Source organism: Phascolarctos cinereus, unplaced genomic scaffold, assembly GCF_003287225.1.
Source record: "Phascolarctos cinereus isolate Bilbo 61053 unplaced genomic scaffold, phaCin_HiC Scaffold_726;HRSCAF=1367, whole genome shotgun sequence".
Lineage (NCBI taxonomy): Eukaryota > Metazoa > Chordata > Mammalia > Diprotodontia > Phascolarctidae > Phascolarctos > Phascolarctos cinereus.
The window spans coordinates 256,156,879-256,177,498 of record NW_027556098.1 but is presented as its reverse complement, the minus strand read 5'-3'; the positions used below and the strand labels follow the sequence as shown (position 1 = coordinate 256,177,498).

The 20,620-nt window shown below is 38.3% G+C and overlaps 1 protein-coding gene across 6 annotated transcripts in view; it reads right to left on the bottom strand.

Moving 5' to 3' along the window:
• The window catches only part of ATP8A2 (ATPase phospholipid transporting 8A2), a 756,382-nt gene that overhangs the window by 488,413 nt on the left and 247,349 nt on the right, over positions 1–20,620 (bottom strand). For all 6 annotated transcript variants that reach the window (XM_020997141.2, XM_078147076.1, XM_078147075.1 and 3 more), the window contains exons 17-20: positions 8,778–8,883; positions 7,505–7,587; positions 4,941–4,990; positions 1,221–1,290 (exon numbers count right to left, since the gene is read on the bottom strand). In XM_020997141.2, coding sequence (XP_020852800.2) covers positions 1,221–1,290; positions 4,941–4,990; positions 7,505–7,587; positions 8,778–8,883 — 309 coding nt within the window. The remainder of the gene's footprint in view (positions 1–1,220; positions 1,291–4,940; positions 4,991–7,504; positions 7,588–8,777; positions 8,884–20,620) is intronic.

Here is a 20,620-nt window from a genome sequence, read left to right as displayed (position 1 = left end):
TGTTGAGTGCTGGAATAAGACAGGATCACAGGACCTCAGTGTTGGAAGGGATAGAAACCATGTAATCCCAAGTCATCCCTAAGCAATAGCCCCTTCCAACAACATATCCAAGAAATGGTCATCTCAACTATGTTTGAGGACCTATGAGAAGGGAGATTCTATTTGTAAGGTGAGTGCCCCAGCCCCACTCTGGAATAGCTCTGAATATAAGAAACTATTTCCTGAAGTCGAACCTAAATTTGCTGCCTTGCTACTTCCACCTGTGACTCTTAGTCCTACCTTATGGACCCAGCAAAATAAAGTCTAATCCATTCTCCACATAATGGCCCTCAAATACCTGAAGACAACAATCACACTGCCCTCTCTTGAGCCTTCTGTTGTACACCCTAAATATCCAAGGTTGTCATAGGACTCGGACATTTTCTCCCACCTCATTGGAAAGGTTAGTATGCAAAAGAGGATGGACCCTAATAGTGGACAGCCAGGAAGGGGCTTCTCTTTACCAAGGTTAACATTCCCAATTCCTACAACTAAACCTCACCTGACACAAAGGCAAAGCCACCCCCTTCCATTTTATCCATGTCCTTCTGAAGTCATGACTCCCAGAAAGACAGTTCTTCAGATGGGTTTTAACCAGAGGAGAGGAGACAGGGAATATCACACCTTCCTAGTCCTGGACACTAAGCTAAAATCTCTTAATGAAATTTAATGATTGCATTAGTTTTTGTGACAACCATATTTCACAGACAATTCATATTGAGCTTGATATTTACTTAAACTCCCAGACTTTACGAACTATCCTCTGGACATAACTCCCCATCTTGTATTTGTAAAGCTGATTATTAAAAATTTAAATATAAAATTTTACATTCATATTTATCATCTTATCTTATTAGATGTGGCCCATTACTCTAGCCTGTCAAGTTCTATTTGGATCTAGACTCTGTCATCCAGTGGGTTAGTTACCTCTGCCTTCCCACTTAGTGTTATCTGATAATTTGGTATGACCTCTATTCCATCATTCAATTCAAGTGTCATCAATCATGACTGGCATTTCTCCCCCATGGAATCAATATTAAATTAGTCATCCACATGTGAGACTGGGAATATGAAAAGGAATACTATAACAGGCTATTAATGCAAAAGTATTTGTAGCATATTCTGGTTGGCAACAGTCAGCAAATTCATACTGCAATGCAAGTGACCAAGCCGGTACTTACAGCTCCTTTGCAGTAGAGGCGAATTTGTCCTGATGGTGTTCGAACAATTACCGACATCCTTTTTCTGTCACTATAAGGAAAAAGAAATTGTCACTGGTCTCTCTTCCTGGTCAAATTACCAAATGACTAAGCTAACATCCTGAGCAACTTAAGAATATTTTGTTTTGTTTAGGAGGTGGGAGGAAACAGAGAACAGATGGAAAACTTGAGCAGAGCTTCAATCACCAGCTTGCTGCTGACAAAATAATGACGGACTGGCCACCATACTGCCTAAGTGGCCAAGTCCATTCATTTTCTCCTTTATAACCCCCAGGAATTCAATATCATTGCCTGATTCAATAAAACTATTTTTTAAAAGACAGTCAAATGAGGAAAAAATGATCCAAACTTCCACGGATTTTATAGTATAATTAATTGATAACTTCCCAGTATAATTAGGTAATTCACTGATAATAATGGAGAGAAAGCAAGAATGTCCTTCATTTAAAATGTTTAATTTATAAATATTTATGTATGTATGTGTGTGTGTATATACACACACACACACACACACACACACACACACACACACACACATACATACATACATACACACCCTGCTCTAATTTATTTAGGAGATGCCTACTGAATGCTGAATTAAAGTTTGTTGAATTATTTGTGACAATAGGGAGCCAGAATCAGCTTAAGTAAATAAAATCTAAATTAATCTCTAACTCTACTTGCACGTCACAGCTGATGGACGGATGAAGCCTTGGAATCAGGACAACCTGGGTTCAAGTCTTGTTTCTGACACACATCAGCTTTGTGACCATAGACAAGTCAATTAATCAATGCCTCAGTGCTTTAGCAAATTCTTTGAAATTAAGTTATAGAGGAGTTGTTGCTCTGTATCAGTGGAAGGTGTCTCCACAGAGGAGTTCCTTACATTACGGAAATCAGGGGTATGAGCTGTATTTGGCCATCTCCCTGTCTGTCCTGCTCTCCCACCCTGCCTTTACCCCCCTCCCCCCTCCATCATTTTTAAATTCCATGACTAATTTTTAAAAATCAAAACTATAATTGACTAATGAGATTACAATTCTTCCCTTTCTCTATTCACTCTCTAAGTAAAGAGCTATGAAAGAACAAATTAACAATCAACTGACTCACACTTGAAAAGTATCTTTTGAAGTAAAAAGCTCATCCTGCTCTCTGCTCTTCTGTAGCCAGACCAGCATCACCAAGAGAGAAAATGGTGTCTGGAAGTAGTTTTCCCCAAACTTTTAGTTACCAAACCCATCAGGCTAGAAATATGTTATTTGGAGCTTATTGATCCTATGAGAGAGGGTATTTCTTTTTTTAATTTAATGTTATTTTTAATTTATGGAATAAAACAAGAAGGTATTTCTACAAATCTACCATGTTTATTCTAACTGATCAACACAGACTACAAGAAGAACTGGGTTTTTCACTTTCAGAAGTGTAAATACTGACATAGAGGGGGCTTACAAAAGTGTAAAATGGAAGCAGAGGAGGCAGAAAACATCCTAGAAGGGGATGGAGGAGAATCTTTTAAACAGTATTGGACAGATTTAAGCACAAGTATATGGGTTGGGGTTTATATAAAACTAGCAAGAAATAGACCCTAAATATGACCAAAATGTACTTGTTTTATCCCCTCAGTTTTGATATTTCCTCTTTTCTATCTTCTCCAATTTCATTGAATCTTAGAGCTGGAAGGGACCTTAGAGTTTTCCTTTATAGTTCCTCTTTTCCCTTCTTCAGATGCATAAATAGATGCTGAGGAGCTTAAAGGCTTCTGAATGAATAATTTCCAGCAAGTAAGCATTTGCTTCTTCTCTCTTGTTGAATACTTTGTCCATAATGGAAATGAGGGGCCAAGGCAGTTCATTCCATTCTTGGAAAGCTCTGTCAGGAAGAATAAGTCCTTCTTTAATATGACAGCCTTTGGAGTATTTGAAGACAACGAGCATGTCTTGCTTAAGTCTTCCTCATTTCCTCAACTGCTCCTCAAAGGAAATGGATGTGAGTCCCCTCATCATCCAAATCATCTTCTAGATGGCTCCAGGAGAGGTGTTCCAGCTTGTCAATATCTCTCATGAAACATAGCACATAGACCTGACTCCTTTGCCATGTCTTTCTATTCAAACTCCTGTCATTTTGCACTTGTCCTTGCTCTGCAGAGAGCCTAAGTTCAGTAGACAACTAGCCAAGTAATTCTTCTAGGATGTCAGAGATTAGATGGTAGAAGACAGAAGCTTCTCATGCCTTAAGGCTGCTGCCATGTTCATCTTTTCCACTTATCTTGCTTCCTCAATCCCCTCCATCACTAGCATCCTGAGCTGTTAAAGAGATCCTTTGTACACACACAGAATGCAAAGAGGCAATGACTAAGACTGAGAAGTCATAAAGGCTTGATATGATTTTAAAATATCTTTTCAAAACCAATTCAGGCAACTTGCTTGAATAATGGTTAAATACATAAAGCAATCTTATTATGCAACTTTTATTGACTGATGATTGAATAAAGCACTGACATGAGCATTCTGATGATGGAGAAGAAAGTGTGCAGGATAGAAAATGGGTGTGCTGCTAGAAGTAACAGCCAGATGTTAAGAACCGAGAAACATATACTAGATATTAGGAAATATTTTCTTTTGACAGTCTTATTGGAATAAAAATCTTTCCAGGGGAAAGAACAAACATCCCCAGGGCTTAAAACACTTTAAAATGGATTTGAGGGAGAGTGCTTCAGAACATGGCCAAAGGAGCCATCCTACGTTGACCCTCCACTGGGATGAACTGATGATCTCATCAGTCAGTCTTTTCCGTTTCCAATTTCTCAGCTCTTACATTAACAGTGCTCAGATGGTGCAAGAGGTATGACTTCACAAGACCTGGGGAAACTCCAATGAAAATAATACCATCATCGACATACCCTGAATTATTCAGACATGTCTGCTGCTGCCCTGGTGGGAGTTCTGCCCCAGCTGCTAGAGCACTAGGGCCTTTGAAATGGAAAAGGAGAGTAGGATATGGAGATGTATTGAGTTTCTTTAGAAAAGACATTTAGGAAGAAAAACAGATGATTTCATTGTCCACCTCTAAAGAAAAAAAAAGTTAATACTTCAGGTTCAACTGGGTTTTTGGACATCAGCCATCTTCATCACATTTACTACGATGACAATGTATTAACATCTAAAGTCTCTTCCAGCTCTAAAATCCTTAAGATACCCTAAGTTAGGGGTTCTTAACCTAAGAGTCCACAGACAACCAAAGGTTTGAAGACAGATTTCTGAGGGTCCATGAACTTGGATAGGAAAAATAATGTATCCATATTTTCATTCATCTCTAACTAAAATTTAGCATTTGCTTAAGTTGTTTAAAAATATTATCCTGAGAAGAAGCCCATAGGTTCAACAGACTACAGAGGAGGTCTATAACTCCAAAAAATGTTCAGAACTCCTACCCTAGAGCAACTTTTTTTGCTAAGGGGCTGAAGATGCTTGGCTTGATTTTTATTTCATGTAAAGCATCTTTGTAGGCATACTGATAGTGGGGGGAAATGTCATCTTGGGTAAAATGAAGATGTGTTGCTAGAAGCAACAGCCAAATATATATAAAAAAACCCAAACATTCACATAATCCTATGAAGGAAGTAGGATGCATTCCTTTGCTGCTTACATTACAATGTTTAAGCGTGTGGAAAAGTTAACATACCTTGAAAACTCCAGGATGTTAAGAATTTTAAATGTTTCTTCTTGACCCAACTGCAGGAAGATAAAACAATCTATTTTTACAAATAATCAGAAGTTACTTTCCCCCCCACAATATCCAAACCTCCATACTCCCCTAAACTATATATGTGCTCCACCTCTAGCCCCAAGACATCATTTTCAAAAAATTATAGGACAAAACTTGTGTGATGACAGCTCCCTCTTCTGGTAAAAACAAGTCCTAATTTGCCAGCTGAGCACTCTTCCGGAAAAGAGCCGTCAGATTCATAGTATGTACCTGGCTAACAGAGCATCAGGATCTAAGGACAGCTCACTGAAGATCAGGCAACTGAAACTGTTACTCAAAAATGGAAAAAAACAAGTTGCAGAGATGGCAGAACATTTAACTAAGGGAACAGAAATGACACATCCAAACAGAAACATAAATCAAGATGCCATCACAATATAGAAGGATAAACAAACCCATAAAAAATCAGACTTTTGGGTGGGTGAGTGGAGGAAGAAAGACTTTCAGTTTTATATCAGCTAATATCGTATAGACTTTTCTACTTGATTTTCAGTACTACAAAAAAAAAACCATGTATGTGGTGTAGCGGAAAACACATTGGAGAGAGTGTCAAGAACTTTGGGTTTTACTTCTGACTTAGACAGAGATCTATTAGCTGTGTGACCTTTGGAAAGCCCTTTAAACTTTCAGAGACTGTTTTCTCATCTTTAAAATGAAGGGATTGAATCTGATCATCTCTACAGTTCTTTATTACAGCATCTTTAAACATTCTTTGAAGTTGCAATGCTTGCATGGATCAGAGATCTCCTTGACTTGGGTTCTCCTTCCAAAGGTGCAGATAACGAGCCATGAACACAGTGTCCTCCTGTGTGAGTATTAATCATGTCCTCCCATGACTCCTTCACAAAAGACACACCCAATATGCTGGGTGCTTTTCTCTAGTTCTCTTGATATTGCACAGGTACCAATCCCACACACTCTTTCCAGTGGTTTTCCCTTGCTGTCCCTATTACATGACTAGTCCACTCCCTCTTCCGGTCATTCATTACTTTGCTTTAGTTCACTTCTCCTGTGTGGTTATTCATTGAACTACTCACACGTATCATGCTTCTGCCTCTCCTTTACCGTTTGGGTGACCTACAGCTTAATTCTATAGTCTTTGGTATGCTACATAGTCATATGAAGCATGGCCAAAAGAAGTTTGATATTAAAATGATTGGTCTTTGTCTCAGAGAGAAGCTTGAGGATCGTTATAAGTACTGAACACTTTTCCTTATGTAATTCAGCCATTTCTCCCATTTCATTCTGTGTCTAGTTCACTGTTCATATGCAGTGTCCATCCAAGGATATAGACATAGCAATGGACCACCTCTCTGGACTGCATCTCCAACTGCACATGCATATTCTTCATCCACTTAGCTTTACCTATGTAGCTACTGAGGCTAAACTTTCCTGAATACTTATGGATTCCATTTAGAAAGCTCTGCAATATCCCAGGGCTTGAAGCCATTAGCACAATGCCATCTACTAAAAGGACTTCACCTTCTAGAGGGAATCCTTCTTCCATTTAGACCTTATGCTGGACACAATCCCTAAAAGTGAAATACATGTATGGCAAGTATGTGTCATCCTCTGATGCTTTCAACCCAAATTTATCTTTGACTATTTGTAGTATCCTGATTTGGTCTAATCAAGTGTTCCAACCCATCTCTGGCACCTCCCAACATTTACTTCTGTTGGCCCCCAGGCTCAGATGTTCTCTCACCTCTGAGCCCTGACTTTGATTGAACTTAATGCTTCCTTACCTGAACTGAATCTCTGTTGCCAGTTCTCAAGCCCACAGGGCAGGCAGAACATGATAATTTGCTCCTATCCACATCTTTGATTCCTGTTGCCTTCTATCTCTTCTATTCTGCTATGCCTTTTACCTATGTAGCCCCAAACAGTTATATCATAGTCTAGGGCAAAATTAAGTTAGGACATTTGCTCAAGTACAAAGATCATCCCAAACTACTAAAGAATGGAATATTACACTGTTTTCACGTATAAAGTTACTTCAAGAGATGTAAATGTGGAGGCCAAGTTTTGTAAACAAAACACCAAAAGCCTTATGGTGAGCTTTCAGGCTAGGTGACATTTACTAAAGCAACGTGCATAATACAAAGAATTAACAAACATGCCCACAAGACATAGTTAAAAATTAAAATAGTTTATTTCCTGATTATAATGTGGAGGAGCCTGAGCTTGTGGCTAGAGTGCTAGATTTGGAGTTAGGAAGACAAGGAGTCCAAGGCTCTGTCACGTATTTTTGTCAACTTGGACAAGTCACATATACATACCTTCTAACCCTCAGTTTCCTCATTTGTAAAGTGGAAACAAGACCTAGCACATAGGGGTGTAAAGCAAAGCTCAAGGAAGATTATTTGTGTTTTGCACTTTACGTCAGTACTGTATGTCTGTTACTGGAGAGGAAACCTTCCTTCTGAAGGCGTAACAGAGATTTGTCTGATACATGCCAAGTTCACAAGCATCCTACTTACAACTTCTATGATAACAGAATCAGGAGTTCTTGCAGTACAGACGAAGCCAAGTTTTTTTGCTCCTTTCACTAATGCCCCTTCATCTGTTGATAAAAAATGGTGCATATTAAGGAGTTAAAGAAATAATGTCTATCACCAAGATGAAACTATAGTATTGGTACATTTGAATGCTAAGACTCTCCTACCATTTTAACATAATTGGCCTTAATAAGAAAGGGATCCAAAGATTTTTTCAACCACTGGATAACATTTTGAACAGTGTATCAGCAATTTGTTAAACAGTTCTCCTAGAAGCTGAAAATTAATGATTTTGTGACTATTCACAGTTAAGATAAAATACACATTTCTCAATATGCCCATTAATCATCCAGTGAGGTGGACACAAAGGTCTAAATCATATTACTTTTTTGACTATTTGGCTATTTTGTCTGAAAAGCAAAGGCTCAAGGGAACATAATAACTGTCTTCAAGTATTTGAAGGAAAGGCTGCCATCTGGAAAAGGGCATATACTTGTTCAGTTTGATCCCAGAGGACTTAACAAGGAAAAAGGCATGGAAGCTGCCAAGAGGCGATTTGTTTGATGTCAGGCAAATTCTTCACAGTGAGAGCCATCCCAAAGTATAATTGGCTGCCCCAGGAAACAGTGGGCTCCCATCACTGGTAGTAAATCCCAGTTATCAGGTGTGATGTAGAAGGGATCTTTTTTCAGGCACAGCTTGGTTGAGATGCCTCCAAATGGCACTGTACCACAACAAGAGAAAAAAGCCAAGGTAATAAGAGATCATTTTATCTCTATCTAATAATAGGAAGTTCAGGGTCTCTCACACTTAAAATCCGTTGGCAAAGCCAGACATAACATCACTCTTTTCTCATTGTGGTTCATTTTTTCTCTCTCAGGGTTCAGATGAGGGTTTAACAACTGCTGCTGGGAAGCCAGGATGAAGAGATAACCTTTCAAGAATTCTTGAGGCTCCACATGTCATGTTTCTGCTGCTAAAGTGTTGTAAAGCTGGGACTAGACAGTGTCACTTTTCCATAGCACTGATACCTTTCCCAACAACTGCCTTTAAACCATGGAAACCGGTTCTGGCCCCAAGCAAACCCAAATAAACAAATAGATAAGTTTTTTGTTTTTGTTTTTGTTTTTGTTTTTTTTCAGATTCAACCTATACCACACTCTCAATCAACAGAGCCACCATGAGCCTCAAAGGCAGAATACATCTAGTAATCTAAAAAGTAAAAGGCAAAGTATCTCAGGTGGAACACACTCACCTGGGGAAGAGGCCTGGTAGTTGATAGTATTGCCATCATGCTCTGGAACAACAGTGTGACAAACAGCCAGCAAGGTAAGGAACTCCTGTATACACGCAGCGGTGGGCTGCAAAGTATTTTACACAATTAAAGTCTGAAAACCAGATTGTCATTACTTTTAGTGTTTAAAAATGTGGGTGGTCTGCAATTTGGGCCTCAGATGCATGCAGAGTTAGGCGCCATCTTTTACTGAAACCTCTTTATCATGTTGCCATGTTGTCCTGGCTGCCCCTTCTCTCTGGTCCTGATCTTATGACTGCTTCACCTCATTCTGTGACACCATAGCTACTGTATCACCACCCTACTCCAACTCTAATGGTTCTCTCTCACTTCTAATATCCAATATGAAGTCCACTGTTTGGTATTTGAAGGCCTTCACATCCCCCCCATTCTCCACCTACCTTAGTTTTCCAGTCTCCTTATACTTTACTCTCCTCCACACACTCTACCGTCTAGCAACAGGATGTCAGCTCCCATATCTGTGCCTTTACTCAGGCTGTCCCTCATGCGCTCCTTCCTCACTTCTGATTCTGAACTTCCCTGGCTTCCTTCAAAACTGAGTTCAGACCCCACCCTCTGTAATAGGCCTTTCTTATTCTCTCCCTCTCTCATCCCCTACAGTCTCTGGTGCCATTTTTCCTCTGAGATGACATTCCATTTACACTGAATGTGCCTTGAATGTACATAGTTATTGATTGACATGTTGTCTTTCCCATTAGACTGTGAGCCCCCTGAGGGCAGAGACCATATTTCTGCCTTTCTTCATATCCCCAGCGCTTAACAAGATGCCTAGGTACATAGTAATTGTTTAGGGAAAGGAAGAAAAGGAAGAAAAAGGAAAGGAAAGAAGGAAGCAAGTAAAACTTTTAAGCATAATAAAAGCTGATAATTCTTCAAGGCTAATGATGAGAAATCAGCAGAAGAGACATTGTGGCAAAACAGCAATCTGGTAGAGTGGAGAGAGGTCTGGCTTTGAACTCAAAATCTGGGTCCAAGTTCTATCTACCACTTATTATCTGTGTGATGCCAGGACAATTATTTAATCTCTCAGGGCTTCAGTTTTGTCTTTAAACTGAGAGGACTCAACTAAGGTTCTTCCTAGCTCTAACATGCTTTGTTTCCAGAAATAGATGGAAAGGTTAATAAAACTTTGGTGATCAGGTTTGTATAAAAAACCAACATCCCTACAAACATTAACCACTCTTACTCAGATTCTTCTTATCCCTTCTTCCCCACCAAAGAGCATAATTATATCAGATACTGGTTGAATAATCATATTTCTGGGCAAAAATTAAACTCTGCTTCCTAAATCATAATTTTACTACACATGCCTATTTCCAGTTATGGTTGCACTGAAGTAAGAGGTTCTGTATAAGAAATTCAAGTAAACAGTCTGGTGACAGGGAGAGGCAGAGGAATATTTATATTCATATAGCATTTATATAGTGCCTACTATATGCCATGAGCCGTGCTAAGCATTTTTTAAACTATTATTATCTCATTTGATCCTTACCTTTGGAGGTAGGGGTTATTATGATTCCCATTTTACAGTTGAGGAAACTGAAGCAAACAGTGGTCAAGTGACTTGCCCAGTATCACACAGCTAGTAAGCGTCTGAGGGCAGATTTGAACTCAGGCCTCCCAAACTCCAGGCCCAGTGTTCTATCCACTGAGCTCTATCAAACTGTCTCTAGTAAGTTGTAATAATATACAGGAGACTACAGGATACTTACAAATCTGTAAAACCCATCATATATGGGACCTGGTTTCAAGCAAACCTATTCCCCCAAATCTAAAGACCCCCAAATTATGAACCAGTTACAAAGTCACAATGATTATACAAAATGACCTTTAGAAATACTGAGGAAGCTGACCCAAGAGGGTGACTGTCATCCCAGTTCTCCCCTCCCCCTTCAAACAAAAATCTGGAACAGTATTTCATAAAATTACTTTACTATATACTGCACACTGAGAACACACTGCTATTGGAAAATCAAGGACAGACTCAATAAATGTGAAAGGAAAGTCACACTGAAGGAAACCAGAATCTATAAAAATCTATTTTGGCGAGTAAAGTGTTTGACAATTAGATTTTTGCCAGGATGTTGCCTCCACCTGTTGCATTTTTTCCCTCCTGCTTTCAATGCTGATAGAAAAATGATTTAATTTCCACATACACATAGTGCATGGGATTCACATTTCAACATCTGTTCCTGTGAGACTTTGACGTTAGAGTTCAATATCACCTCACCGACTGTACAATGGCCTTTGAACTGGGGCAATACAACTACCCTTAGACTGCCCTCAAATATCCTAGATTTCATACCCTCCCCTCAATCTTTCAAAGGGAGATAAAGAGAGCCTGCAGCTGAATTTGTTGCTACTCTTTTCATAGTTTGATAGATTACTTGACAGTTATGCAACTACAGATTACAGAACACCAAGGCCTTGCTAATCACTGCCATTCTCTCTCCAAGCTGTCATGTGTCTGTTTTTATTCTTCTAACACAAAACACCTGCTACCTTAATGAATACAAAGGGAGAAGATGATAAATAGTCAGTGCGGGGGGGGGGGGGAAGAATTAGGATGTTCTACTCTAAATGAAAGGTGTGAAAGGGTGAAAGATGGGAGGATGGAGAGTTGGCTGAAGCATACATGAGGGTCTAATCAATCAACAAGCATTTATTTAGGATCTACTATATTTCAGGCACTGGTGATATAAAGACAAAAATGAAACAGTCCTTTCTGTCAGAAAGCTTACATTCTATTGGGGGAGACAAAACATATATAAATAATTCAGAAAGGCAACAAGTTTTTGGGTTTCTTTTTAAGCATTCACCAAGTACCTTTATTAAATTAAGCTATACACAAAACACATACAACATAATTTTTAGTAAATGTTGGTAGGAAGAGGGATCCAGTGGCTGGGAAAGGAATCAGGGAATGTTTCATAGTAAGGTGTAGCTTAAGCAGAATGTTGCAGGAAACAAGAAGTTCTAAGAGGTGAAAAGTACAAAAGAACAAAGGAGCGCATTCCAGACTTGGAGAGCTACTAGCAAAGCACAGAGACAGAAGACGGAATGTTACATGTGAAGATCAGTAAGTAGGTCAGTTTGCTTGGACCTCAGAGTAGAGAAGAACCACACATAATAAAGCTGGAAAGGCAAGTTGAAGCCAGGCTAACCAATGACTGGGAAGTCAACGACAAGGCAACCACGGGCTACAGTGGCTAGAACACTGGGTCTTGAAGGTCGGAGTTCAGTTCTGACCTCAGACACTTAGTAGTTCTGTGACTAGCTTACTTAACCTCTATCTGCTTCATTTCTCTCAATTGTAAAGTGGAGATTACATAACACTTATTTCCCAGGGTTGGTATAAGGATCAATTGCGATGATCTTTGTAAAGCACTTAGCATAGCGCCTGGCATATAGTGGGAATGTAATAAATGCTCATCCCCTTCCTTCCCCTTCCCTTTCTCTCAAATAAAGCCAACAGGACTGAGACGCAGGGTACAATGGGAAGAAGTGCTGACTGTTCATCCACTCAATATAGATCACAAATAAGTACACCAAGAGTGAAAAACAGAAGTACATCAATATCGGGTTTAAACTATAAAGGGAAACTGAAAAATATTAAATAAATGCATTCCTAAAAACAGGTAAGCTGGTGATGTCACAAGAACAAAGGATAACCCATAAACAAGCCATGGGCTATATTACCCAAGCAACATTGTCAAGATACCTATAGCAAAACTCTTGGCATGGTAGGTAGATTCCCTAGATGATTTATAGGATGATGTGGGCAATTGTCACAAAGAACAGAAATTCATGAGTGAACTGTGAATCATGCCACATCAATGAGATCACAAATCTATTCAAGTATCAAAAAAAGAACGTCCTTAATTGATAGATACTGTAGGTAAAACAGCATCACTGGAATGTAGATTTAGGGCCAAAAGGAATTACAGCGATCATCTACTTTAGCTCATCATTTCACAGACAAGGAGAAGCAACTTACTCAAGGTCACCAAGGAAGTTACCAATAGAACCAGTATTTGAACCCAGGGCACAATAGCATCATAGATCTAGAGATGGAGAAGACCTTAGAGATATAATTTATCATCCTCATTTTAGGAATGAGGAAACAGGTTTAGGGAATGAAAGCACATTGTCCAATGAATTACCAAGGTAGTAAATGGTAGATGCAGGATTCACATCCATTTCCTCTAAAGCCAAATCCAATGCTCTTTCCACAAAATCAGAGGACATTTTTAAACAAAAAAAAATTTACCTCTATTTGATTGCATTTTGGGTTAAGATGTCCTTCTTTCCCTCCTCTTCATCTCAATTTCCCAAGAGGGACACTTGTCCCTTACCAATTTAAGGCTGAACAGTACTACTATTAAAATATTAATAAATACCCTTTGAAAATTACACAGGGGTACCAGATAACACATGTAAAGAATACTAACTTCCTAATTTAATAAATGGTCCAAAAATTCACTAAGAGAAATAGAATAATTGCTAATTCATAGCTATAGATGTCCAAGTTAGGCAGAGGGGACTGATATATTCCAAAACTGGGATTCAGTGCTAGGTGGCACCAGGCATGGTCTTACACATCTTCCTCAGAGTCTAAAAATCTTTTAGCAGATAGACATATATTTCCTGTTAACAACTAAGAATCCTCTACGAAGATATGAGTTTTCATCTGCTGTGTAAAACTGTTTACCTAATGAGTCATTTTCAATTTATTTGATGGCTTCCATAATGACCAGAGAAATGTAAGAGTCTGGACTTTTCTTACAAAGTCAAATGACTTCTATAAAACAGGCTTTGACAAATAATATAAGGATGAAAATGTAATGTGAATTCATTATCTTTTCAGAGGGACACAGGCTTGAGAGTTCTCTGGGGACCACAACAGAAATGGTAACTTTACAAATACAAATTCTGCTCTTTGCAGGTTTTATCCACATATAGAAAGTCGCTGCTTAGGAATGTTATCAAGGGACAAGGGAGTTATTTTCCATGGATACTTTCTGTGGAGTGAATGAAAGCCAGACTCAGCCTTGGCCATCAGCCCACATTTAAAAGTTTAAATATGTGCCTAAAGAGACCCAACATGATGACCCAAGGCAAAATAAAATTCTACAGCAGATGGGAAATGTTTCCTTGGGAGGGAATAGGGGTTTTTCTTAGTTTAAATATTTTAAATCTTGTCCATGATTGGGTAATCCTTTATACTAAAATCACTTTCACTAGTACTTTATTGGAATTGAGGTTCTCTAATTTGCAGAACCTGACCACTGCAAGGTATTTTTCTTGTGATTCTTGCTCATGTCTTTTCATGAATCCTCCACTGAGGATTTATGATCCTAAAAAGAGAACAGCCAGAAAAGAGGCAAAAGACAGTCTCTATAGTCAAATAGCTTATGATCAATGACTTAAAATCTAATATTGGGCTTCTGAGGAATCAAAGTGTTTGGCTATGACTGAAAACAACACACAATTTTCCAACTGTAATTCAGAAGCCTGCTTTCTTCCTCCTGTTTAATTCTGGCACCTTACTCAACCCCAAGATTGTCTATAGGCATGTAAATGGTTGTAAAATTTTGGGGAGTGAGGCAGTTTGGACATGGGGTTTTGGAACTCCTTTTGAAGAAATCCCTTCTTTCAAAGCAAATTAGCAGCAACTCTACAACTTATCCTCTTAGTGAATTACCCTAAGGTACTGAGACATTAAAATGACTTGTCTAGGATTACGCATTCAGTTGGTATCAGAGGCATGGCTTGACCCTGGGTTTTCCTATGCTGGCTCTCTATCCATTAATTTCCTCACCCCTCCATACACTAATTCAATAGGCTGCTTATCCAGAGTTTCATGAGCATATCTAAATAATAGGTGTTTCTCATCTATCTTGGTTTTCCAATACAGATGTTTAGACCACAGGTGTCAAATACATGGCCCAAAGGGACCATCACTCCTGAGTGTAGCCAGAACCAGATAAATATAATTGGGAAATATTTAACAAAATAAATAAAAATACAACAAAGATATAATGTTAGTATGTGGGATTTGGGGGGGGGTTGTTTTTGTTTGTTTGTTTTGGTGAGGCAACAGGGTTAAGTGACTTGCCTAGGGTCACACAGCCAGTAAGTATCATGTATCTGAGGCCAGATTTGAACTCAGGTCCTCCTGACTCCAGGGCCGATGCTCTATCCCCTGTGCCACCTAGCTGCCCCTAGTACGTGGTTTTCTAAGTCAATATGCACCTGCAGGGATCCTTATACATGATTTAGTTCACCTCCTTTCTAATTCAGTTTAACACCACTGGTTTAGATCAATGTCTTCTGCATAGTATTCTCTGAGGATGCTTTGTAGTGTTCTGGATCACAATGTAATTAATTAGCACAATTTCATCTACAAATAAAAGTAAATTGAGCTTTACCATAAAGAGATCCTTTGGAAAAGGCTTTGTATATCCTTTGAGATAGGTGAATACACATCTGACATGACTTCATTTTTTTAGAAAGATCAGACCCAAGATGATCTTATATTCTCTACATACCTCAACCAGTTGTGTGACAATTAAGATCATTACCCACTGTTGGAAATAGTGAAAACTTGCCTGTTTTTGTCTCATGTCTTAATCCCTAATCCCCGTCACCTTTTTCCACGTGCCTTCTGGAAGCCAGGCTCTATCATTAACAAGCTTTCTAGATTCCTTCTCTCACTTTTGCAATTTTCTTATGCTCACAAAAAACATAGCTTTCTTTAGAAGACACTGAATTCTAGGCTACCCTTCAGCAATGCTAGGTGCACTTTCTCTCATGTCCCCAAACACAGTAGACTAGGGAGAAAGTCAGCCCTACTCCTCATTCTTCACTGTCTCTTCTGGACCCCTTTTCAGCCAACACACAGCAACTTCATCGTGGAGGTTCATTCCAATCAGCTCCTTGTTGCTGCGTTCTACTAATAGTCTTCTGCCCTGCAACAAGCCCTGCTCTCATACTTGGGAGACTTCAGGAAACAAACTGATGTCCTCGTGAGCACCTTGTTCTCAAAGTCCATCGACCTATTCCTTTATCATGACTTGTTGACTTTTTTTTAAAAACTGCTTCATTGTGGTAACAATTCTATGTTGATTAAATTGATTTAAGAAACGGTGACAGAGTCAGCATCTTTACTTTTGCTCCACTTCTATCTTCAGTGTTGATAGCTTATTTAATTAGGCTGGGTTGCAACTCTTACAAGTTCATGCAGTGCCCATCTTCCAATCTTTATCCTTTTCTTCCAATTCAGCATTTACTTTGAACTATGCCCCAGAGTAATCAATGACATGATCTCATCCAACAGCTGATTCTGTAACCAGTAACAATATGAGAGTCAACTCCTCCAATAATGCGTCAACCCATTGGTTTTGGAAAAAGATCCTAGATTCAGAGTACCAATAGTTAAATTCATGCCTGGAGATGTATTTAAGAACTATGATTCTTAGCCTGCTCTGCCATTATCATTATCAGGAGGCAGCTAAATGGAGTAGTAGCTAGAGTGATGGACTTGAAGTTAGGAAGTTACTATTTGTTCAGTCACTTTTCTGTTGTTTCAGATGCTCTGTGACCCCACTTGGAGTACTCTTAGCAAAGATACTGGAGTGGTTTACCATTTCCTTCTCTATCTCATTTTACAGATGAGGAAACTGAGGCAAACAGGGTTTAAGTGACTTGCCCAGGGTCACACAGCAATTAAGTGTCTGAGGCTGGATTTGAACTCAGGAAGATGAATCTTCCTAACTCCAGGGCAAGCACTCTATCCACTGCAACTCAAGTTCAACCTACCTTACAGCTTTGTTGTGAGGATTAAGTGAAATAACCTATGTAAAGTGTTTTGCAAATCTTAAAGGTTATATAAATGTTTTTATTGTTGTTATTACTACTACTACTACTACCACCAGAAGTAGCAAAGAGTCCATAAGACAAAGGACCATTTTGTATTTTTATATATCTCATTACCTGGTAGGCAAACTTCTGAGATCTAAACATAAAAAATGATTATATTATTATTTTAAAGAGCTCAAAGCTGTAATAACCAACTTTTTTCTTCTTATCCTCCAGAGATTTTTTCCTCCTAATTGAAGTGAATAAGCATTTATTAAACATCTATTGTGTGTCAGGCATGGGATACAAAGACAAAATGAAACAGTCTTTGCCCCAAGGAACTCACCTAAGTAGAGGAAAGAAACGAATTTTTCTTATAATTATAATAATAGTTAGCATTTATATAGTGCTTTATAGTTTGTAAAACACTTTACATATATAATCTAATTTGATCTTCATGATGCCACTGAGAAGTAGGTGCTATTTTTAATATTCATTTTATTGATGAGAAAACTAAGGTTAAGAGAGGTTATGTTACATGACCAGGATACACAGATAACGAAGCAGGATTTGAACTCAAGTCTTCCTGACCCCAAAGCCAGAACTTTATTTACTGTACCATTTACTTTACTGCAATCTTTTTTCCTTACATGTTATGAGTTAATAGCTTTCTCTGTAGTACAGCTATTTGTAACGTCACAGTTTCCATTCTAAAATTCAACGTTCCCCACCCCCTTCATAATAACATTTGCAAATTACAAAGTGTGAACAGGCTCTGCCAGCTCCAATCTAAGTTTAACAGCAGCTTCTTCCAAGGTCACCTTCAGTATAAGTACAGCATCTCCACTGACAGCTTGCCTATCCTGACACAACGGCTATCTCCTTAAATGAATTACAAGGAACTATCCATCATAAACAGGTCTCCCCTCCAAACAATAGCCACACGTGTCTGAGGCTGCTGAGGGTGTTGAATGTAAGCCAAAGTAAAATTGTTCAAAAGACCAGGCATGAATCCACTGAAGACTGTCCAAAAGTTCAGTTGAGTGTACGCTGACCAGTCAGTGCTTCCAAACCCTTAAGACCAGATTGTGATGTAAGAATTTATTGACCCTCAGAAGCATTTTTTTCTCTACGTAAGCAAGAATAATCTAGCCTCAAATTACTTTGCAGCCAAGAGTTATTCTATGACCTTCATAAAGATGATGGTATTTATATCAGGGCACTGAAGGCTGGCATAGGACCAAAAGCTCTATGGGCCCTCACAAAGCAGACATCCCTCACATGAAGGCGCCTGAAAAAGCCCTGACAGCTTTCTTACTTCCTTTATTCTCTATTTAGTCATACTATACCTTTCCTACTAGACTATACATGAGTTGGGCATTGAGTTTTGCTTTCATCTTTTGGTACTGTGGTATTAAGACTTACCATATAACTATCCATTTAGAAAGCATGTGTTGTTAAACAGGGAAATGGATGAGAGATACTTATCTCTGATCCAGTCCTTGGAATCAGCCCCTTGAACGCAAGACAAAATCTTTAGTTAATTTAATCTACCCCTGCCCCTAAGAACCAAAAACTGACTTCATTTATATCTGTGGTTGTGAAAACCGTATCCAGTATTAAAGGCTCTAATTATAAATAGTAGAAAAAATACTAGATGAAAAGTCAGAAAATACACTCCTCCTCCCCCCATTTCCTGTCTAGACTTTGTCACTAATTTGCTGGACAGGTCACTTGACTATTCTGTAAATCTGTAAATTGGGCTGGGGAGAAGATGAACTATAATTTATCTTAAGTCTTTCCCAGTTCTAAACATTTCATGATTATGAATAAATGTGAAACTCTAGATTCAAAGAAATTTATAGCAGCAATGACTTTCTAGCACCCAAAAATTACTGTAAAAACTGCCTTTTTCTCTATTTTCCCTAGGTTAAGCAGGTTAAGCTGAACCAAATTCTGGTACACACTTTGGAAGTAAAATTTTATTCTCTTTTAGTACTCTGAGGGGAGGGGAGAGAGAAAAAGTATTTTCTTAGAATGTCCAGGATGAGTACTCAAAGGAAACTACTAATTATCTGAGGAAGAGTCCATTGATAGAGTGATATTAGGTATGAGGTATTTTAATTTTGAAGGAATTTTTAAAAATATATTGAGTTTGCACAGGGTTACATATATATCAGTATACAAAAATCTCAGAGAGAAAATCTCTGTCTTAAGCACATTGCTATAACCTGAGGAATAAATTTCTCCTTTGGTGGGCTGCTGTGATGATCTTCTTCAGAATACCATGAAGCTTTGATGAGAAAAACATGATACGATAAAAATCATTATCATCCTAGATAGAGAGCTAGAAGGATCTTAGAGGTCACTGAATCCAACACCCTCATTTTACAGATAAGGAAATTGAGATTCAAAGAGTTCACACAGATAATAAATGGAAGACACATGGTCCTAACCAAGGTCCTTTGACTATGAATCTAGCCTTTCCATTGTAAACTGAAAAGATATGAATGGTATTTAAAAAGTGAATTGTGAAATGTTTCTCTCTTATATACACATACATAGAAGAAAATCACTAAATTAACTTTATTTATGTAATCCTAGACTGATTTGTAGAATCAAAGATCATATATTTGGGAATATTGGTAATAGCTTCTCCTCATCACTTAGGCATCTTATCAAGAATGCAACTGAAGCCCCAAAAAGCAAAGTCACTTATCAAAGGTCACACAGATCATAAGAAAGAGGCAGAACTTGTATTTGAAACCAGGCTCTCTGACTTTCCATGTAGTTTTCTTTCTACTGGACCACACTGTCTCTCAGTTCTTCTATGGTAGTTGTCTTCCTACTCTCAACCTCTCTGTTTGTCCTCAGGCTATCACCTCTATACTGGCAAGACACTTATTCTCTCAGCAACAAGCATTTTTAAAAATTATTTTTATTTCATTGAATATTCTCAAGTTACACATAAAATAAAATTTTAACAATCATTTTTAAAAATTTTGAGTTCCAAAAATCTATCCCTCCCTATCACCCCTCTCCACTCCACTCGATTTCGATTATACATGTGAGGTCATGCAAAACCTACTTCCATATTGGCCATGTTGCAAAAGAAAACATAAACAAAATAGAACAAGAAAAACAGAATTATTTAAAAGTATGCTTCAATCTGCATTCAGAGGTTATCCATTTTCTCTCTGGGGGCTGGATAGTGTTTTTCATCAGCAGTACTTTGGAATTGTCTTGGATTACTGTTTTGGTCATATTGTTACTATGTACAATGTTCTCCTGGTTCTGCTCATGTCATTTTGCATGAGTTCATATAAGTCTTGCCAGGTTTTTCTGAAACCATCCTGCTCATCATAACACAATAGTATTCCATCACACATATACCACAACTTGTTCAGTTATTCCCCACTTGATAGGCATCTTCCCGATTTCCAATTCTTTGCCACCACAGAAAAAAGCTACTAAAAATATTTTTGTACGTATGAGTCCTTTCCTTTTCTTTGATCTCTCCGGGATTCAAAGCTAGTAATAGTATTGCTGGGTCACAGGGTGTACACTGTTTTCTATCCTGTTGGGCATAGTTCCAAATTGTTCTCTAGAATGGTTGGAATAGTTCACAACTCCACTAAAAGTGCATTAGTGTCTCAATTTTTGTTAATCCCCGCCAGCATTTATCATTTTCCTTTTCTGTCATGTTAGCCAATCTGACAGATGTGGCATGATATTTCAGGGTTATTTTAATTTTCATTTCTCTAATCAATAGTGATTTAGAGCATATTTTCATGTGACTTGATAGCTTTGATTTCTTCTGAAAACTGCCTGTTCATATCCTTTGACCATTCATTAAGGAATGACTCTTATTTTTATAAATTTGGCCCAGTTTCCTATATATTTGAGAAATGAAGCCTTCATCA